This window comes from Setaria italica, chromosome IX (assembly GCF_000263155.2).
Source record: "Setaria italica strain Yugu1 chromosome IX, Setaria_italica_v2.0, whole genome shotgun sequence".
In the NCBI taxonomy this organism is placed as follows: Eukaryota; Viridiplantae; Streptophyta; class Magnoliopsida; order Poales; family Poaceae; genus Setaria; species Setaria italica.
Genome location: NC_028458.1, coordinates 45,911,137 through 45,933,791, shown reverse-complemented (window position 1 = coordinate 45,933,791; position 22,655 = coordinate 45,911,137). Strand labels below are relative to the sequence as shown.

Genomic DNA, 22,655 nt, shown 5'->3' with positions numbered 1-22,655 from the left:
CACAGAGACAAGCAAGAGAGATAGGAGAGGAGAGTGTTCATGGCCTGACGCAGTTTGCTTGATCACTGCAGGCCCTCGTGCCGCCCAGGCGCCCACATCTTCATGCGTGTGGCCTCTGGCCACAGGTTGCCGCCCACACCAGCTGCTGCTCGCCGTCGTCGTGGCTCGTGCGCCCACACCGACCGCTGCTGGTTCACGATGGCCGTGGCTCCTCCAGCTCGCGTCGGCCCCACCTCCGCCAGCCGTGGCTCCAGCCACCCGTGCCGGTCGCTGCTCGCATCAGCCGCGGCTACGCATCCGCTTCCGCTGCTGTGAATAAGAGGAATGAAAGGGATAAGGGGGGAGAGATAGGAAAGATATGTGAGGATAGGAGAGATTGAGAGCATGCAGATAAAAAGGAGAGAGGGAGTGTGTTGCGCTCGCGCTCACTGATGCAAATTTTCATTTCCCGCACCACATTTACGCTATTTGCGCTGGTGGGCACAATGTCACCCGCCAGCAGAAATCCTTCTAAACTTTTTCTTTTCTTTTTAAATTTTTTAAACCAAGTGAATGTGTTCAAAATTATTGAAACTCCTACAAAAGAATGTATATATGTAGTCTAATATATGTACAAATTATATTCAGATATATAGGATGATATTTTTTGGCAAGTTAGTTCACAAGTTGGAGAGTTTGAGTTGAGTCCTATGAAACATTATATGTAATGTAACCATTTGTTAACAATGTATAGTCTAATTTTCTTAAAATATATTGAAACTTTTGTATCAATGTTGTGCACTCATAAAATGATTCTTTACCAATTTATATGACTTTTGGATCAAATTTAGATATTTTTAGAATTTGGTTTCACAAAAATTTAAATAGAAATAATAAATACACCTAATATATTTTGTGAACCTTTCATTACTTTCATAATTTGAGCTAAAATGGAACATTTGTCCTTAACAACATTTTTCTGAAATTTTTTGTATCTTATATCTGAAAGATTTAGTTCAAATATCAATTAATATCAATAAGTATGCTTATAATCATTATAAAATAGTAAATGACTTCTAAAATTTTTGAAACTCCTCCACAATAACACATATGTCTTCTAATATATAAAAAAAATATTCTAATATGTAATGTAAAGTTTTTGACTAGTTAAATATATTTTGTTCTTACCAACAATGCAAATTGAAAGAACATTTATGCTGGCTGGTGGCATAAGTGCCCACCGGCTCAAATGCATCTGTGCTGGTGGATTTTAACGCGCCAGTCCCGAGATCTTTTGTACTAGTGGGTAGCAATTAGGCCCGCCAGCAATCATAAATCAATGTGTCAGCACAAATCGCTTTTTACGTACTGTCTGGACATCCAGCTGAAAATCACTGGCCATAGTTTTCTTTTTAGATCATCACTGGCCATAGTTAGGTTCAGCCAAAAAGTAGTGTCACGTAACAATAATGATGATCTAAAACGCATCTCCATGTCATCTACAAACAAGACTAAATACAACTTAAAAACTTTGTGGTTTGTACGTAGATTGAGGGGGTTTAGTTAAGATGTGTCTTGGTCTATATCTCAGTATGAAGAGTGATTGATGGTTGTATTAAAGGTTTGAAGCTTTTGGCATTGCATGCATAAGCATATTTCAATTGAGCAATGCATGATTACGCTTATGGTTCATATTGATTTATGAAGTTGATGAGTTTACAATGGTGGACAAATATGTCTCTTGGCTCTTGATGTGTGTAGGTGCAGTGCGTGGTTTGGTGATTGGTGACAAGACGGTGAAGGAAAAATGAAGGCGATGGACGACCATACACGTGGTGAAGGGTGAGATGAATTTGATGAAAATCATTTGATGTTTCAGATTTTGATGTATTTTCTATGAATTTAATCAAATTAAAGAATTTTGACTTAAAAGACAACCGAAACGTGTTATATTCTTTTAGTGCAAGGAGCGGTAGGGATCAGGCAGCTGGGTTAGATGCAGGTCAACATCAGCAGCATTTGATGCGTGTTGGTTCCAGGGAGCACTCAAATTAAAAAGGCTCGCATCCTTCTCTTTTGACCAATTCATTTGTGTTGGCTAAGTACACAACATTATACACAGTCCCACAACACGTGCTCCATATCACGCGGCATGGGGCGTGCTTTCATGAGGCACAAAGCTAGGTTCAGATGCATCCTTCTCAAGTTCTCATTAAGCGGCGCGTTGGATACATCTACACCGCGAGCTATCAGATGATGGCTTCGATCACTAATCAGAAATGAGGGCCTGACACTTGCACTCAACCTCCCGCGCCACACCAGCTCCGGGAACTGCCTGATGTGACCTCTACTGGCCGAGTTCCAGAGAATGTGCGCTAGCTTTACTGTTGTTTTTCCTATGCCAACCATATTACTAGTAAAGGTTGGCCTCAAGATCTTCAGTTAGCTAACAGAGACTGAAAGCAATAGGTAACTCGCTCATCAATGTGCTGTTTAGCGCGCACAAACGATGAAACGCCTTCTTGTGTGTTCATGAGCTATTGCTCAAACTGCCAAACAACTCTGGTGGTAACTAGATGCATGAAGCTTTCTCTTTCCCTGCAAAATAAAGTGATTGTCTGATAGAAAGATGAAGCGTGGACAAGTAGGGAGATCAATGCATTATCTGGAGAGATCCTTAGCACAGGGAAAGAAAGAGAAAGAGATCTGTTATTCTCCAGGGGAAGTCAACGCAGTTTCCCATGTTTTTCGGATCATGTCTTGCGATCGACCACGTTACTTGTTGCGGTTGAGCAGCCGGGTGGAAGATTTTGTGTCGGCTCACTTACATTGGTTTCCTTTCCTCTCCTACATGGCATTGACCTCAAACTGGTTTTGACATGTAAGTGTGTCCAGGTCATGGATTCTGCTCCCAAGTGGCAGTCCAGTCAGAAAAAATACAATTACATATATAATGGGACCCACTTGTCATTGTCTAATTAACCTTCCTCCTACCTTCCCGTCGTCTGATCAGATCTTATATCTCTTGCCGTCCTGCTGTGTACTGTCAACCAAGCAGCTTGAGAAGTGAGAACCTCTGTTGCATCTCGAGCTGCACTACCGTGTTAATTAACACTCTGTTTATTTGAGGTGTAGCTTTTGAGCTTTTCTAAAAGCTGCTATTGGCTTTTGTTCTAAAAAATTAATGTTAACTTTTAAAAGATGTGTTTAGTTTCCTAAATTTAAAAGGCTACAAAACACTGAGAAAAATAAGCTTTTCAGCTTTCCATATAAACTCAGCTTTTCTGAGCTTCTAGCTTTCCAGAAGCTGCACGAGAAGTTCGTTGTTTGTTTGAGCTTCTGACTTTTCACGCTGAGAAGCTGCCAGAATCAGCTAAAGCTGCGCTCCTCTTAATAACAAGGGAGGAAGAAGTGCAGGAGACGTCGAGACATACAGCATGTGCCAATCAACACACCTCCTAGTATCCCTATTAGAAATAAAATTAGTAGGGATATTTAACTATTTGCTATCCTTTTGGATGGTGCTCCTTGAGAAACCATCCTGACTCCTACATATTTGTCATCGTTGAACGAAATAGACAACAAAATTGCCATTTTTGCTGACGTGGCAAGCCAAGTCATCATGCCAGCTTGGATCAGCCACGCAAAATGACCGTGATGACCCTGCTTGTATCTGTACAGAGCTAGTTTCCCTTCTCTCCCCCTCTCACTGTCTCTCTGGCGGTGGGACCCACCTGTCATCTCCTACCTCAGATCCACCCGTCATTATAGATGGCCAAACGAGCGGCCCGGCCCGACCTAGCACGGGCACGAATAGGCTCGGCCTGTTTAGGCCCGCACAGTAACCGTGCCAGGCCGGGCCAGCCCACGTGCCGAAGGAGCGGCCCAGGCCCGGCCTGCTGCCTGCGCAGGCCGTGCCAACCCACTGGCCCGACGGCCCTTAGTAGGCTGGCCGTGCTCGTGCTGGCCCGCATTACCGCTCCGTGCGCTGTACAATACCCCCTGTCGCCAGTTGCCGTCTACACGCTCTCCCTCAGCCTCGCCTCCCGCCCATTGACGCCTCCACCCTGAAGCTCCTCCTCACCGCGCTAGTCACTGGTCCTGGCGGCATTAGTGCCAGCCGAATCGCGCGCGGCTTGGCGGGGGAAGCGGCGGAGCCGCGGAGGGCGCGGCCGCGCGGGGGAGGGCCGAGACGCGGCGGGAGCCGGCCAGCCGAGAGGCCCAGGAGGCGGCGGGAGCGGCGGGAGTCGAGAGGGCCGGGAGGCGGCGGCGAAGGGGCACGGCCGTGCGGGAGCTAGGAGAAGGCGGAGGGTCAGGAGGAGGCGGGGGAGACGAAGGCGAAGGGTCGGGAGGAGGCGGAGGGTTGGGACTCGGGAGGAGGCGACTGGAACCTGGTAGAAGAGGAGCACGCCGCTGGAACAGGCCGTTTGGGCTAGAGAGTTCATATGGGCCGGCCTCTTAGCCGGGCCAAAATAGGCCTATTAAGCCTAAACAGGCCGTGTTGGCCCACGGGCCAAATGGACCAGGCCGTGCTGGGCCAGCCCACGGGCTGAGGTAGCGGCCCAGACCCAACCCGTGGTGTAGGCTGGGCTGGCCCGGCCTGCAAGGCCGCCGTGCCGGACCGTGCCTAGACCGGGCCAAAATGCCGTGCCGCGGGCTAGCCCACGGGCCACGGGCCAAATGGACAACTATACCCGTCATCTCCTACCTTCGGCCACCCAGATAAGTCCCGACCCCAACAGCCTCCATGGGTACACGTGACTTTGGAAATGTCTAAATTTGAGTACAAAGCTCTTAATCATTTTAGAAAATTGTGAAGGGAAACAACAATATCCTCGTGTAGTGTACGTAGTTCATGGTGGAATTGTTTCGAGGTAATTATTTCGGTATGCAGAGCCGTAGCTACTACTGCTCTAACATAAATCTCTCCAGGTGCTTCCTCCCATCAAGCTTCGCCGTGAAGTATCGCTTCAACAAGTCCTGGTAATCCGTTGGTCCGTACTGCAACCTGTCGCCTTTCTTCACCAACTCCGGCAGAGGACCAAGCATCCGATCCTGGTACGGGTAGTGGAACAGCGCCACCGAAATCCGCTCCTTGGTCGGGTGTATCACGGCCCTGTGCTCAACGCTTCTGAACACTCCGTTGCTCATGATCTGCAAATTAACCAAGGACAACATCATCAATTCTTCGTCAGTGGAATTGGATTCACCATAAGATATCGGCCGAGGCATCTCCGGCGATGACGGGATCAATGCAAGTACCTCGAGCGCGTCGCCGACGTTGACGATGAAGGCGCCGGCGAGGGCCTGCACGGCGAACCACTTGCCGTCCTTCTTGACCTGAAGTCCCTGCACGTCGTCGTTCATCTGCAGCAGCAGCGTCAGGCCGTTGGGGTCGGTGTGCGCCGTCAGGCCCAGCACCCGGTCCGCCGCCTGCCGGCACGGCGGGTAGTAGTTCACCCTCATGCCCTGGGCCTGCCCCTCGAACACGCCGCGCAGCGACGCCGGCTCGGCGCCCACGCCCTTGGCCATGAACTCCAGCAACCGGTACGCTAGCTTTGCTGCTTCCGAGGAGTATGCGTCTACGGACTGCCTGTGTTCAGATTAAAAAAATAAATTACAGGAGCATTAGGACTTATGGGATAGTTCAAGTTTGAATCATGGATGATATAGTCTCATAGTCAGTCACCGGAAGGATGCAGGGCGTGTAGGCCAGAACCGCATGTCCCTGGACTCGGTGGGCTGGACCTGAAGGTAGAGCATGTCAGCCCAGTCCAGCTTCTGATCGTCAGACACGACGAAGGCCTGGCCGTAGCCCTCAAGGCTGTCAGCTTTCTGTGAGCATTCCTTCTTGGCCTCGAGCGGCTGCTTGAAGAACCCGGCCACGTCGCTCATCAGGTTCCCGATCACCTCATCTGGAACTCCATGGTTGATGAGCTGCGCTTCACCTCATAGGGTTCACATTTACTGACAATATACACAATCCATAAGCAAATTATTAACAAGGTGGCCGGTTTACATGTACCTGGAAGAAGCCCCAGTGGTGGCACGCGGATGCCAGCTTGGCGCACTCCTCCTCCTCCGACCGCGGGTCGATCAACCTTCGGAGGTCGATCACCGGAATCGCGCAAGCGCTGTCGTCGCCGCCACCGCCGGCGACGACGACCTCCTCGGCGCTAGGGTCCTTGCTGAGGTACCTCTCGGGCACCTGGCGCTCGACGCCGCCGTCATTGAAGGCCGCTGCGAGCTCCTGCACGTTGGCCACGGGGAGAGACCCGGTGGTTCTTGCTTCCGCCATTGCTAGCAATAATTCCGTTCACCTGACGAGCTTTTGCCGCTGCGCCTTCCTTCGTTTTTGCAGCGCTGATCTGCCAGAGGGGGTCTCGTCCTATTCTCTTGTATACGGAGTACATGCCGTGACGACGACGGTGTTGCTTTTTGGCACATGAATATTTGTAGATTATACGTGTGAAGCTGCATGCGTGCGTTACGTCTCGGTGTCTACTGCTGCGTGCATTTGAATTGTCTCGAGATCGAGATCGACAGGTGAGGTGAAGCAGCGAAAACATACACACACACGACGAGTAAAGGCATGCATGACCACACACGCGCACATCTAACGAACAGTGCTCGATCCTATCACGCAGCTACAGGTTCGGCGTCTTTCCATCCCAATGGGGGTAGGTAGACGTAGGCCACCGGTCCCTGGTAGATGTGTGGGGGTTTTGTCCTTGTGCCCGTTTTTGTGGTTTCCACGGGACCACACAACCGGCGGGAAGAAATTTCGACGGCGGGGGCGTCGCGCTGTGCATTTCGTGTCCATTCAGCGGGCCCGAATCAGGCTGCGCGTTGTCCGACGTGCGGGCCGACTTTAGTGGGCCTGTTCCTGACCAGCACAAAATAATGAGGATGATGGTGGGCCGTGAGGAGTTGCACCCGGGCCGAGACGGAACATTTTCGGGGGACCTTTTTTTGAATTAAAAAGGACATCCGCGAGGATTTCTTCTAGTTGAGAAGAACATTTTTATTTAAATTTGTATTTGAAATGCATGTCGGCACCTACTGGGATCCTGAACTGACAGGATTTGATATTGACGAACCTACCACAAACATTTTGATGTTGACGGCCACATGCAACATTATATTGTCAATTCCTTCAATATATAGGAAAATACGAGCACTCGAGATAGGCCGAGGGCTGGAATCCGGATGGGCAGGTTCCACCACAAATGAGTTTCGCTCACTTTGCTAATATCATTTCCATTTAAATGCATCAACACATGTTATAGATGGTAGATAATCAGTAGTGTCTAGCACTAGCAGACGCCCGGTGACATGTAGTAGAAAAATTTCCAGGGACTACATTATCCTTCAAAACTACTGGACAGCCAACATTTCAACCATAGGTATATAGATCGACACACCCCATAAGCACTACTGTACCTAATATATCACCTAAGTGAACAAAATGACCAAACATGTAATCGTAAAGCAAACACGGACGACGCCGCCGCGCCGCGCCGCCCAGTTAATCAAACTCCGGCCACAAGCGCGGCAGCTGCGTGAACGGCGGCTGGCCGGCCGGCGACATGGAGCTAGCTAGACGCCGCCGCAGCGGTAGGTGATCTGGCACGTCCTGCCGACCCTGACCACGTACGTGTGCTGCGGCTTCACGAGGAACGGCGGCAGCCGCAGCAGCGCCTCGCAGACGCAGTCCTTCTGCACCTCCTTGAGCCACCGGCAGCAGTCGCGGTACGCCCGGAGCTCCTCGTCGTGGTGGTCGTCGTCATCGTCGTCGTCATCGTCGTCGTCGTCGTCATCGTGGTCGTCGTCGTGGTCAGGGTCATCGGCGTCGTGGTGGTGGTCGTCGTCGTCCTCATGATGGTCGTCGTCGTCCTCGTGATGGTCGTCGTCGTGATCCGGGTCGTCGGCGTCGTGGTGGTCGTCGTCCTCGCCGTCCCGCAGGCGGCCGCGGCGACCGCGCCCGTGCCCGCCGCGGGTGCGGTTGCCGTGGTGGTGACCGCCGGTGCGGTTCCCGGCGACGACAGCGCCGCGGGTGCCGTTGCTGCTCGCGATCAGGGCCGAGATGCTGACCGCCGCCGCGCGGCGGTGGCCGTGATGATGGCGGTCGCGGACGCGGACACGGTCATGATGCTCGTCGTCGTGGTGGTCATCTTCGTGCTCGTCGTCGTCTTCATGCTCGTCGTCGTCTTCGTCATCGTCATCGTGGTGGTGGTGCTCGTCGGGAGGGCTCGGCGGCAGGATGGAGCACGCCTGGCTGGCGATGGCGAACTGGCTGATGCAGAACGCCTTGGCGCCCTTGGGCGGCTGCGCGACGGCGACGGGCGCGAGGAGGGACGGGAGGAGGAGGACGACGGCGGCGAGCACCGCGGCGTGAGTCGCCGAGGCGGAGGCCGCCATCTCTGGCCTAGCTAGCTGCTGCTACTCAGCCGTCGTTGTGGCCTGGCGTCTCTAGCTCGCTGGCGGCGTGCGACATGTTTATATATATAATATTTCGAGTAGTAGTTGGGTCAGCTCCTGCACGGTCTGGATTAGGTGCTTCGTGCATAGCTGCTAGACGGGTAGGAGTGACCGGGGTCATCGGTGCATGGTCTGGATTAGGTGCTCCATGCCGGTGGCATGCATCAAGCCAGGCCAACTTGTTCAGCAGCCATGGCCACCTTGTTTACATGCATGGATGCAGCAATGGTGGCTGGTGAGAGTTTAGTGGCTCTCTGGTCACGCATGTAAGGGTTTGGTATTGTGTAGATGCTTGAATTCTAGGGCTTCTATAATAACAGATTTGCTAGTCTGCTCAGACAACCTACTGAAGTCAAAGTTGGTATCGCATGTCAGCTTAGGAATCTCTTGGTTGCTCATGAGTCTACTTTAGACATTGCATTTAAAACAGTGCACTTGACCTCAATCGATACATGGAATTGCATTTTGTGATAACAGGGAAGACTGTAACACAAGATCGAGAGTCCACTCTAAAAAAACAAAGAAATAACTACCAATTGCAAGCCATTAGTTCCTAGGTATAGTTGCTATACACGAAAATTGTGATGTCGAAAGAGAACTGGAGCTGTTTTATGCGGTATTTAGCTGATGCAATGACTACGGAGGAGTCTCCGGCAAGTGCGAGGGCTAGGGCAAAATGATTTGTATTCACTCTTTGGCTTATGTACGCTGTAATCAAACAGTTTCAGTAAGTCATCAGAGTAGCTGGCTGCTTTCTGACAAAAGAGAAATCGAAGACCGCGGCACTAACAAATACAATCTAAGGCTACAATCGCTTGATACAAGACGCCCTATCCCTACAATTCAGCCCTCCGTGATGTCGGACATCCTACCCCTATAGGATACAATATGTACAAGGAAGCAGGTATCAGCTCCGACTTCCTGGAGAATCTGGCGGGTGCCTCCACCCTGAGGTGGAGTTACCTCAGTCTTCCAGGCCCATATACTAAGAAAAAGCATCAGCACCTGAAAGAAACATGAGGTCAGATGAAGCAGAGAAGGCTATGTCAATCGGGCAATGCTGATGGAAGAAATAGCATACCATTTCAATTTTGCAAAAAGTTATCGTGGTCTCCAGCCACCATGTCCTGCAATATGACATACATTTAGCATCCAAAATTTTTACATGCCAAAAAAATTTAAAGAATCTTCCTTTTTTGAATTAGCATCTCACACCAAACAAATGATATAGATGCATCTTTGTTAAGTAACAGGAATTAAAATTAGTGGAGTACTGACAGAAGCTACTTTCGAATAGTATGAAGGCATCTTTGTTAAGTAACAGGAATAAGAATTAGTGGACTACTGATAAAAGCTACTTTCGAAGTAATGTAGGCCAAGATGAATCAACAAAATTATGATACTCTTTCATGTGTTCCCCATCTGTTTTTTTTTAACAGAAGCGTGTGATTTAAACCTGAAGTTTTCTACCAGAGCAGCAAAATAATAGCAATTCCATACAAGAAAACCAGATTCCTCAGAAATAAAATTCATAAAATTGGATGCAACTTGCAGCAGGAAACATATCAAAGCAACATGTAACATACCTCCAGCTGCATGTGAAACTGGAGGCTCCATAGAATGTCTGGAGGGAGAATAGTTAGATATCCTAGGGGGCCTAGACCAGCCCGTACAAGGGCCTGCCGGAGGATCTGATGGCCGCCCATAGTGCATTGGGGCTGGTGGAGCTTCAAAATGGTCTGGAATCGGAGGAGGTCCTGCATATGACTCAACAACAAACCAAATCATCTCAGTGCTCGATGTGGATGGTCATACATCATACAACAAACAACAGCTCATTCATCAAAACGCACTAGCAAATCCCATTGCTTTTGTGATATCAAGAAACTAGAATCAGGTCGCCACTGTGTAAAACCTTGTTCCATTGTGCCACTGCTGTATTCATGTGGCAAAACTTTTTCGATTCATGCCACTCGAATTGGTACGGCAGTGGCATTATTAACAGAACAAGTTTTACGCAATGGTGGCAAGATTCTAAATGTTACATAAGCATAGCAAATATCAAAATTGTAATTGACAGTGGCACGGACATTTTTATTAGGTTGTCTTTCATCATAAAGACATTATAAAGAAGGAAAGGTTCATGACCATGCCAAGAAGAGTACCTGGTGGAAAAGGATATCTTCCCCTATCAGCAGCCTCGTGGTGCATTGGCCCCCTAATAGCTCTCTCATCAAAATGATGTCCTCGATCGTCTAAATGATGTCTTCTATCATCAAAATAATGGCCTCTATCATCATAGTGATATCCCCTATCATCGTAGTGGTATCCTCTATCATCAAAATGGTGTCTGTCATGCCCATGATGCCTTCTATCATGTCTGTGATGACCTCGATCATGTCCATTGTACCGATATCTCTCAGGATACGGAGGACAGTTATGACCCCAGTGATGTGGCCTTTGTTGGTGTTCTGGTGGCACAGGAGGGAATTGATTTGGAGGGGGTGGAGGGGGTGGTGGTTGCAGATGATATCCCTCATTAGGAATTGAAGTAGTTGGAGGCCGGTGATAGTTATTTCCATGGTAAGGTGCTGGGGGTGCAGGGAAATTACTGTGGGGACCAGGAGGATGTGGTGCCATCGGTGGGGGAGGTGGAATCTGATTTGATTGACCTCCATATCCTGAATTATTAAATGGTGGAGGCGGCAATGGTGCAACAGAAGGATTCATGTTACCTGGGTGCTCTGAAATAGAATGTGGTTGTTGACTTTGAACATTCTGAAAAAAAAAGGAAGAAGCACCTGTTAAGTACATGATATTATGATTGCATAATCTCTTGCACAGGAACAAAATATACATACATATGTAGCTCTTGGAGGATGCGCCCCATTGGGATCAGATGTCATTTGTAATTTTGACTGCATTTGCGCTTGCGCACTCTGAGGCGGGGCAGGTGGTGGAGGTGGCACGGGTGGAGGAGATGATGGCAAAGGTGGAGGTGATGGAGGCCTATCCACAGGAAGGGGAGGACCAACATCTGAAGGGCGCTGATCAGATGCCGTACAATTGGTACCACTTTGCTCTGGTCGGCATTTGGTGGTAACTTCAATGTCAGATGGTGGAGATACATCCTCCATCTCAAGTTCACCATCAACTTCTTCAAGAACGCGGCGATGCTTCTCCAAATGCATTTGAGGTTCTTCATTGTTATCATTATCTGGGGCATCCTGTTCAGGTGTAACAGCTTCAAAGCTCCTATCTTCAGAGGAGTTTCCATCTTCTTCTTCTTCAAGTACCTTTGTGCAAATTAAGTTTGGTAGCTGAAAACCAGCATTGCTGTTGAAAATAATAAAACGCATAACCATGAGGAAAATAGAAGAAATTAAGAAAAACTCTCCAAACGATAGATAGTGTTGCATGTTCTATGTGCATAACTTATTTGCAAACTAATAAGGTAAAATGCAAAGGTCCTTGACACAATGATGTAACAGATGCATGGACCTGAACACATCATCACATATTTTACTACCACATGTGTCCCATATCTATAATAAAAAGGTGTTCGCTGGTGGTTGTTTAATCAATCAACTTTCTAAGTCCTTCCCTAAATTCCACTGATAGTTCTGTTACATCTTTTAGCTGATGTAGAATCCAATAGGCAAATAAAAAAGGGGCAGCAAATCAATTTAACACTGGTGGAATTTTTTTTTTGAGAGAGAGAGCGAGGGAGGGGGCGAGGGAGAGAGCGGGAGGGGTATAGGGATACCCTAATCAGGCGTACCAAGAGCTATGGCCAGTCAGTTCATATGGTCCTCATGCTAACTGTGCATTGGCACACATAGAGCAAGAAACAATAGAAAAAAATGGAAACATATGACACTATAGCATATAACTTAAAACTATTCTCCAATTACAATACATGAAAGAGGTACACCCCCATACCTCCAATTCTCTTATGTATTGGGTAAACAAAAAATAAAACACTAGTGTTTATAGCCCAGTAACATACGAACGACACAAACATGTAACACTATCACACTGTTCCATATAGATCAAACCATTCTACATTTCAGGAACACAAAAAAGGAATAGCACCGTACCTCCCATACTCATCAACAAGCATTCCTTCATTGTCACGCAAAGGGTCATTTAGAGCTCTCTCTGTTCTTGAAGGACGGCGAGAACTTCCAAATGACGCCTCATTGATAGTCTCAATTTCCCTAATATGGTGACGGATGATATATTCTGAAAGTGTTTTTCTTTCAAGCCAAAGTTTCAAAACCTAATAATCAAATGGCAAACTTGTAAGAGGCAAAAGAAAAGGCAATGCTGCACATGATATCTGTTCTATCAGACCATCAAAGGCACTTACCTTGAGGCATTGCTTTCGATTCTCCCATGCTGAGTTTCCAGGAGGCGCAGCAGCATAGAGTATTCGAGGTAGAACTGCCTGAATAAGAGAGGGATATACATCTCCAGCTCCACCTGCATGATTTGTAATGGTAGGATAAATACCATCATACAAAATAATGAGACAAATTTAGGAAAACTATACGCTTACCTTTCTGATTGCGAGAGCACTGTGTTATTGAATCTACAAGGAAGAAGAGGTCCACCCTCTTATATAAATTAGATTCCTTTTCCAGGTGTTCAACAATAATATCAATTGCCTAGACAATCAAACAAAAAAGGTATCAGAAAATGTTGATAGGTGGCACTAGAATTCAGAAGTATGTCTGAAAGGATTATCACTTGTTATTTCCAAATCGTCAAGTTTATGATATGGCTTCTCATACCATGCAAGAAAGTGAGAACTATAATAGATGCCTCTCTTTGGTAATTAGCTACATACATCAAAATGAAACGCTTGCTCCTCAAACTAGCAGTGGGCATACAGAACATCAAATCACCAAAAGAATAAGAAAACAAATCTTTGCTTATCAATCCACCAAAAATCCAGTACATCAATGACAGCAACTACATTTCATCCAGAAGCAAACAAATAAAGATAATTCGTAGAAAAAATAAGTTTCAGAACATGGACGAAGAACTAGGAGTCACAATAAAAACAGTGTTTCTCTGAGAACAATATAAACAAATGAGGAGGACGTGCATGGTCTAACCTCACCAGCAATGCCAAATTTAGCACACTCAATAGCAAGACGTGTTGCACGTGCTATACTTTCTTTTGTTCTTGTCATTGTACCGAGAAAATCTTTGAAAGACCTTCGTGCTGCATTGGCTTCATCATGCCCTGCTAATTTCTTCTGCTGAATACAATCAAAAGGACTCCTGGAATGAACATTATCGTTTGCAGAGGTGGACCTGATTATCCAATTTGAAGGTGACAACTGCCCCTGTGATCCTTCCTTGGGGGGTGTATTTACTGATGTTTCAGGAATATACTTGGCATTTAGGAAGTTATCTGGAAAGGAAGTTGATCGAGAGAACCTTCTAGCTTGTGCAACAGCTATAAGTTCTTTCATTGGCATTGAATCTGGGGAAGTGTTCTTGTCCTTTAGATTTGTGTGGTTCAGTTCTTTCAATGCCAAAGACGAGAACGTATGCCTGCAAGACAAAATAAGGAGAGTCATACCGTCTCAGAAGGCTGCCTTGTAAATTTACATCAAGGTGGAAGGTATAACAGAAGATCAGAACAGCAAGGCAACAATGTGTTCAGGAAGCTAATCTACAATATTAATAAATACTCCATAAAAACTGTAGATCTTGCATCCAAATTCACATAGGAGAACATCATTCTTACTTCTGCTTCACAACTTGACTGAAGAAAAAAAAAACCTCCATATTATATTTCACAATATTTGTCCAACTTCTTGGGAAGCAACATTTCAAAATGTCTGTCCATCAATGAAAATGATGGTGTAGTTTTTAAAACAGGTACAATAATTACAATATTTCCACTCCCCGACCCTGCTTTAATGTTGTGACAAAAGCATGTAGGTTGATAGCACCGATCATCTAAAAGGGAAATTTGTGGTCATCTTTCAATTATTTTTTCCTATATTTAGACCATCAGGTCCACGAAGAGGTAAAAAACAGTCCCCAACTACTCCCTCCATTCCAAGATATAAGCATTTCTGCTGTTGTCCTAAGTCAAACTATCATTGGTTTCACCAGGTTTATAGGGAAGAATATTAACGTATAGCAGATCAAAGAACTAAATTATGAAAATATACTTTATAATGGATCTAATCTAATAGTGATCATTTGATATTGTAAGTATTATTTGTTCTTCTCTATAAACTCAGCCAGGCTTAGAATAGTTTGACTTAGGACAAACACATAGATGCTTATATTTTTGCGATGGAGGGAGTATGTCACATGTTTAAGAAAGAACTGTGCATTGTGCAGCATAAATGAAATAGTCTACAATGATATATCGCATCCCCATAATTAATCTATAGAAAATGAAGAGAGTTTGGCTGCCCCCACCATGTCCTAGTTTTTACAATCAATACCCTACCTACATGCCAGCAGAACGATGAAGAATATATGGTACTCTCCTAGGTTACCCATCACATAGACCTATTTTTGCATATGCGATTTCAAAAGTAGACATCTACAGCGAAATAATCAACTTTAACATTATCCAAAAAAAAAAGGCTCATTGTAACACAATTTTGAAAGAGAAGCACGTTGAAAATAGAAATGCCGTGAGTACTAAAATTGTATAGAAGAGCAAAAGATAGACATGTAGATAGAAAATACATGACGGTAAACAAACAGATAAATGGTAACATTAGCATAAAAATCAAGATCTTACACTTCAGATGTCCGGGTATCTGCATCGGATTGTATACTGGATGATTTAGTAGCCAATGAAGAATTGCTTGCCGTATCCCCCACATTGTTCATGGATTCAGCTACAACCATCTCACCATGGCATATAGCTTTGGTGATCACATTGTTGTTTGCATGGTCAACTGGCTCATCAGTTCTGTCAACATTACAGGCAGCTGAGCCAGAAGGTCTTGTCTCTTTCACATCAATTGTCACCACATTTTCACTAGCTTTCTCCAAAGACGAAGATAACCGGTCAGGTACAGAAGTGGTTTGTGTAACATCAAGAGCATGCTCATTCAATTCCATACAAAGAGCTGAAGTTTTCACACGGACATCATTATCTAGTTCATTACAAACCAAGGAACAATTGGCTGCTTTGCTATCCATGTGGGTTTCTTCACAAATATCGCCTTTTGTCATGATATGATTGTCATGATCATTTGCTTTTGAAGGAACTGAAGCAGAATCAGAATCAGCGTTATTTTGTAAAATTGATCCAGAGGTATATTTGCCAGATGGACTATGCACAGACTGTGTGTCCAATGAAGGTCCAGGGCTTTGAACTATTCCAGATTTATTAGATACTGTGACTTCTGCATCTGCGGATATATTAGAATGGTTGTTTCCTCTCGACAAAGAACCATTTAGAAGCATACCATTCTGTCCTGTCACTTCAGGTATACTATTGTTAGTTTCAGCAACATTAGCAGACATTGCTTCTAAGGCACGATGAAGGCGTTTTGATGGAGGCAAAGCAGCTTCCACATCCAATGCCAAAATCTTTGGATGGTATTCTTTATTCTTCCATGAAGGATGACCGTCCCCTGACAGGATAGGCATATCAAATTTGGATGATGGATTAGAAACAGTATTTACCACTGCCGACACCTGATCAGCTGGGTAATCATTGACAGGTATTGCAGGGGTACCATGCATATCACATTGGTTTGCAGTTATAGCAAACTCTGGCTTCTTAGAAACATCAATCTCATCAACTGGTGAATCCTCCAACTGAGACCTTCCCATTCGGACCCTTGCCCTTTTGACCAGTGGCAAGTGCTCATCTCCATCTGACTTATTCACGTCATTCTTCGAATTTGGAGAATCTGGAAGGATTTCACTGTACTCAGCCTGCAATTCTTCATCTTTGTTTGATGCTGTACAATCTTTATAATGAGGTGGCTTTCTATCTGCTTTTCTTTTTCTCTTGAAAATTATTGCAGGGTCTATTGGAAGAATTGATGTACCATTTGATTTCAATTCTGTCTCTGAAGCTCCATTTTCAGATGCTTCACTATTACAGGTACTATCTGCCTTAGCAGGAGGATTCAACTTTCCATTGCTGCTAATAGTCCCCAAAGCTACAGATTGGTTGAAGGTGCCTGCACTAGAATGCAACCAAACATTATCTGATGTAGAAACAGAACCTGAGTTAGCTTTGTCATCCTCTGGATGCTTATGACGATCCGAAAGATTGCCAGAACCTTGAGCCTTTCTTGATTCAACACTTACTGAACTTCTTGACTTCCGCAGCGATGGAACCCTACTACGTGTATAACAATTTTTCGGTTGTGCATCCCTTGGCTTATTTGAAAATGAATTAGTACACAGAGGAATATCCCTCATTTCATCAAGGATGGATACATTTTCAGTAGGCTCATCAGGAGCAGAATTTACAACACAAGGTTCGTCACCCTTCACAGTGACAGAAGGTCCATCAGAACTGACCATATCATCACTCCTGGTAGTGATAGAATAATCTTCTATCTTTTTATCACTATGCACATTTGAGCTATTGACCAGATTTTCAGTATCCATGCAGCTATTATTTTCAGCGAGCTTTTCTACACCTGGCTTCACTTCATCAGCAGCCAAGTCAAGCTTATTATTATCTTTGTCCTTCAAAGAATCATAAACTTCAATTATTTCATCAACTGCTCTCAGAAAGTCAGCCCCTTTACCATGTCGCTTAGCAAGTAGAGACCTTTTTTTCTCTTCAGTGAATGCCTCTAGATCAGCATAATTGCAGAAAGCACTGCAACAGAAGTACTGAGTCATACATAATTGCAGATTTCTTCATAAAGGTAATCTAGTTCCATACTACAAATTTTGCGCACAGCAGCATGAAGAGCGCAAACAACAGAGAGAAGTGATGGAGGGAGAGACCAATGATTGTTTTAGTAATATTGTCACACTGCATACTTGTCTATCCTATAAGAAAAATATAACTATGTGGGTGGGTGTTTGGTGTTGTACAGCGTACTTCCTTCTTTAATGAAATGACATGCAGCTCTCATGCGCGTTCGAGAAAAAAATAATAAAACAGATATTGCTGACTAAAAGTACAAAACCATAATGATATAGGGTCTTTGGGAGTTTCCTAAAGCAATATCCACACAATTGCAGTTTCATATAGCCATGTTAGTATGTATTCAATTCCTAGCCCCAAGCAGTACCACCTCTGAAGCACTATAATGGTATTGTAGTAATGAGGTCATTCCAGGCAATATCTTGACAACAAACAGTTTTTAGATTTCCTACATTGGTTCTCAGCACTCGGCAGACAGCAAGGACCATATACAGGCAACCAATTACTTTACCAGGTTCCCTCGATACTTTTAACGTATTAATGAACCAACACAAGAGAGTGGACTTTTAGGCAGTTTGTTTCCTCTACTTATTGTAAATGGAATCTCCAAGGCCAAAAGTAGGTGAGCTCAATTAGCTTGGATGCTTCATTTGATCAGCATTTTCCAAATAGCCCAAGTCAACTCTCTCAAGGAACTTTTCACCTTAGGATCATGGACTTCATCGGATACTAGGGCACTTTCGTAATTTAAATGAATAACAGTACACAAATCCAGCGTGTTCATTTAGAGGGAGGTAATTATAAGGCCTGTTTGGAATGCAGGTACCCAACATAAATTGTGCAGCAAACCGCATTGGCCCCTAGCCGCCTAGCTAGGAAGACAGCAACCCGACCCCCCACCGAACACACAAAAAAAGAGAGGAAAATGCAGATGAGGCATGGAGCAAGAACCATACACAGCTTACATGCAAATCACAGGAAGGGAATGAAATTTGGAAACCTCAATATCCACACTAACTATCCCAAATAGTGTCTGAACTGTGAATTGTAGCTTCATGAACAACTTAGTTTATTTCAAGAAAGAAGTATATCAGTATATGCAAGTAAAATGTTATCACTACATAATCTCCCAAGAAAGCAATTACAAATAAATACATTATGTTTGATCCATTCACACAAAAAAACACTTGATTATCAATATTTAAGAACTATAAAAAAAACCTATGAATATAAGCTAATGACACTTGCGTGTTTCTAAAGCATGATGTTAAGAAGATACAAAAGTAACTCACAAATTCAAATAAAAATGAGAATGGTTCAGCAACATAGCACTTACATCTGTTTAGTACCGTAGAAATAGACCAGCGGCTTCTTTTTAGCAGAAGACTGGCCCCACTGCTCTGGTTCACTTATCTGCAACAGTATGAAAATTCACAAAATGTAAAGACTTCTCCATATTTCCTCAAGAAAAGGTAACTTACAAACATGTTAAATCAAATTTCATACAAGCAACTATCTCATGCTGACATGAGCACCTGCCCCCTACTAGAGTGGCCAGACCTAAAGTATGGGAAAATAGAAAGAATAAGTCTGCTATACCAGCTAAAGTTAAAAATAAAACCCCCAAGGGAAATGAATTTATTGGGAGCCCTAATCAATCTTGGGTAAATGTCCACATCAGCCGAAGAGCAGACAGAAAGTAAACAGAATGCCTCTTAATGAATACAGGATGAGGGGGGTATCGATGTAACAGGAGTCCTGACGGGATGCACCTAGTCACCCTAAGCATTTTAGGTAATAGGGGGCAGAATGCAAACAAAAGATAACTAACTATCATCACCTCAACAATGAAGAATATTGTATTTGTAAGTGTTTTATTATCCAAAGTCATCATTAGCACACTATGCATCAAAAGAATGGCCAACATATTGCAAGTACAGATGTTCAACCAAACCTCTCAATCCATTCTATTTGTTCAGGTAAGAAATTGTGGGAGGCTGTGGTTTGCAACAAAATACAGAACAAAGTCAATGCACTTGATTCCACCCCAAATACCAACCATTTCAGCAAACACCAGCTTAAATGCATCCCAACATTCATGTACCAACCAATGCAAAGCTGGCAATGGCCCAAAAACATCACGCATGGAGCCTAAGAATTACCAATGTTGCCCTGAGTTTTGGCCTTCCGCACTCTCTGCGAACACATTTCTAACCAAACCCATACATCCAAGTAACAGCAATAAGGGCCCTACATTTTCTCCTACTCGTCAAGCAAGTAGTAAAGAATATTACATGCAGGACCAGCTTTTGTAGTCTTTAAAATCCTGGATGTGCAATATTTTGACATGAGCAACAAGCACTAGCCAATTTAAATAAAACACATGGCTGGCCAGATTTTTTGTTTAAATTAACTTCAAAAATTATTCTGTGTGATGGAAAAAATTGTATACTTATTTTTCATGCAATGAAACGGAATACAGGAATGACACATTACCAAACATTCCATCACAGGAACCAAACAGAAGATTTACTGAAATAAAATCAGCTTTTTATGTTCAATTAAGGCACTGTGCTTACAAGGATTGAGAATACATGTGCAGCGGTTCAACGATGTGATGAGAATGAGAAGAGTTTTGAAGTGAAAGAAGAAATTATACAGAAAGGGGCAGCAAAACTAGAAAAGGTGAAAAAACTCAATAGTGTGCTAGCAAATTAAATTAGATATTTTATATCAGCAAATAGACAGAGACATCCTATCAGTAGAGGAGACAGAAGAACTCTACAAACTCTGAAGACCCAAATCAAGTTACTGAACATGACACTGCTTGTGTGCCTACTAACATAAGATGCCACCTTTTATTAGTTCATTAACCTGCCTTGATCCAAAGTTAAAACAAAACGTGAGAGAACACTTAAGAGTTAACACTCATTTTAATTGCATAACGCTCTTTAGTACCAACAAAAGCAAGCATATATATAATACATTCCACATGCCGATATCTACTATATGGAGTATAGAAAAAAAACAAATTATCATATGCAAATTTAGGTGGAAAAAAATCAAGACGACAAAGTTCTCGCGTCTACCCTAAAAACCATCCTTTCCCTTGCAGGCAACAGGCAATCAGTAATTTCACATGTAGAAGCTACCAAGGAAACCTGTCAACTCTGTCACAAATAACAGAGCATCTCGCCTCTATACTTGTAAGTTTGTAACCAGGCAAGTACTAAGAGCAGATCACTAAGAACAAATCCATATCTGTATAATGAAATCCATAGATCAAAATGGGCTGAAATCTTACTGGCACATCCAAACACAGGTAAGATTGCACCTAATCATCCAAATCCCACCCAATCCCCCTGCCATAAATCACCAGCAACACCAAATCTCGGCAAGAAACCGGCAACAAACAAATCACCAAGAATTGAACCAAGCTAGGTCAAAAATTGCAGTAGAAATCAGCACCTACACTACCTAAAGCTCAGCAGAAAGTAACGGAAAGGGGGCTTGTTTTATCAAAGATCCTATCTATATTGAGCGTGTGGTAACCGAAACCCTAGCTGCAGAAAGCCCCTGTGCTATGCAGCAACAGGACGGCAAAATTAGCAGAGATTAGCAGCTAAAATGGCCAAATCGGGGTAGGGAGACCATGGGAAAACCTAAGATTTAACCGAACCGGCCGAAGCACAGCCCCAAGTCCAGGGACCAGGGTCTCCAACCCCCCTGGAAACCCTAAGCGAGAAACCCCCCGCCCATGGCCCGGAAGGCCAGAATCCCCGGACCCCAGGCCACCAGGAGGCCACAGATCAGCGAGCAGAGCAGAAAGAGGAGGTACAGGACGCACTCACCATGGCCGGCCACGCCGGGAAGCCCTTCATCTTGGCGAGCACGAGGTCGCCCACCTTCCACCTGGCCGCGGCCGCCGCGGCGGCCGCGGCAGCAGCCGCCGCGCGCTTCCTCTTCGCCGGCGCCATCGCCCGCCCGCGCCCCACCCGTCAACCAGCCCGCCGGCGCCCCCCACCCCCGCCAGCCACCGGTCAGGGCTCACAGGGCGCCTCCGCGACGGCTACCGCCTGCGCCCCTGGAGCTGCGGCGGCTACGGAGGAAGCCACGGCTCCACCCGCCGGTGGCCCTACTTCCCTCGACGGCTGCGGCGGCGGCGGAGGCGAGGGGAGGAGGCATGGGAGGTGGGGGGAGCAGGAGGAGAAGTGGCTTTGGGGATTTTTTTTTTTTCTCTTCCTCTCGGTATTATTTTCTGCGCGTTTTTATTAGTTTATTACTCAGCCGTCGAGCGTGCGACTGCGCTTGTGCTCGCGCTGTGCTGTCTGTGTGCGAGGAAGGAGAGGAGGGTTGGTAGTTCGGTGGGGAAGGAAGGAGGGCGTGGGAGTGGGAGGGGGGCGAAGTGGTGGGGGTGGCGGTGCGCGTCAGCAACGCGGCCGCGGTTATGTGGACGGAGTGGCTACTGGCTTGCCGCCGCATGCCCAAATCAACCTTCGGTCCTCGCTAGGGCTCTAGCCCCTAGGCCTTATGGGTTGGACCTCACTTTTGGTTTTGGGTGTTTTTGGCATCAGGTGTGACGGTGTTTAACCTAATATGATTACTAAACGTAACGAATCCCATTATATATATATATATTTGGTTGCGCTAGTTTGTAATTAATTGATACTGTAATTGAATCCTTTACCTAAATAATATCTATACAAGCTTGTTATTCCTCCTCCCCCACCATAATCAGATACACGTCCACACCGAAATATGATTACGTTATCATAGTGCAACCAAACAAAGAGTGTGATCACCCATTCCGCCGCCAAATACAATGTAATTTGATTCCCTTTGCGTTTACGTTACCTTAGCGCAAACCAAATACTATCGTGTAAGCGATACTACATAGTTCTTGCGCTCAACAACAAATAAATCATAACACTAAGGCTATGTTTGGATCCCTACGGATTCTATAGATTCCAGCTTCTAGAATTCATCTAGGGATCCAAACACTCCAGTCCAGGTGCTATAGATTCTGGAATCCTGGAAACTGAACAAACCTAGCTTCTTGTTGATTCTAGGTTACAATTGGCGATATTGCCCTTACGTTTCTCACATCCCCATGATGACCTACCCACAATCAGCAAGGGTATTATAGACATTTCCTAGTATAAAGTAATAATCCATCAACCCTCAAAAGAGGCACGATGGCAAGCAAGACTAACTTCCTACCTTTGATTGAAGATCCACCTCTCCCCACACTCTTGGTGACTCCAAGAAAGAGAGAAAACTCCTCTATCCCGGGCTCCACAAC

General features: G+C 45.2%; 3 protein-coding genes across 4 annotated transcripts; all 3 read right to left on the bottom strand.

Moving 5' to 3' along the window:
• Positions 1–4,715: 4,715 nt before the first annotated feature.
• LOC101772281 (S-norcoclaurine synthase 1) lies at positions 4,716–6,380 on the bottom strand. The gene is made up of 4 exons (XM_014805870.2): positions 6,005–6,380; positions 5,669–5,916; positions 5,242–5,572; positions 4,716–5,133 (listed from the first exon to the last, which is right to left on the bottom strand). The coding sequence occupies exons 1-4, from the start codon at positions 6,275–6,277 to the stop codon at positions 4,885–4,887; spliced, it is 1,101 nt and encodes a 366-aa protein (XP_014661356.1). The 5' UTR covers positions 6,278–6,380; the 3' UTR covers positions 4,716–4,884.
• An 862-nt stretch (positions 6,381–7,242) lies between these two features.
• Positions 7,243–8,648, bottom strand: LOC101771870 (protein PFC0760c-like). Its single transcript, XM_004984263.2, has one exon. It carries the CDS (start codon positions 8,398–8,400, stop codon positions 7,579–7,581), a length of 822 nt encoding a protein of 273 aa, XP_004984320.1. The 5' UTR covers positions 8,401–8,648; the 3' UTR covers positions 7,243–7,578.
• Positions 8,649–9,127: 479 nt separating this feature from the next.
• LOC101771344 (protein HUA2-LIKE 3) lies at positions 9,128–21,737 on the bottom strand. Of its 2 annotated transcripts, none has more exons than XR_215936.4 (12): positions 21,205–21,737; positions 18,690–18,766; positions 15,245–17,299; positions 13,584–14,028; positions 13,022–13,130; positions 12,833–12,945; positions 12,561–12,742; positions 11,322–11,796; positions 10,626–11,238; positions 10,047–10,227; positions 9,542–9,587; positions 9,128–9,465 (listed from the first exon to the last, which is right to left on the bottom strand). XR_215936.4 is itself a non-coding variant. In XM_004984262.4 (12 exons), the coding sequence occupies exons 1-11, from the start codon at positions 21,328–21,330 to the stop codon at positions 9,562–9,564; spliced, it is 4,392 nt and encodes a 1,463-aa protein (XP_004984319.1). In that variant the 5' UTR covers positions 21,331–21,734; the 3' UTR covers positions 9,128–9,465; positions 9,542–9,561. The 2 variants fall into 2 exon arrangements, 1 of the variants encoding a protein (XP_004984319.1); XM_004984262.4 differs by having other exon boundaries at positions 10,047–10,217; positions 21,205–21,734.
• Positions 21,738–22,655: the final 918 nt, after the last annotated feature.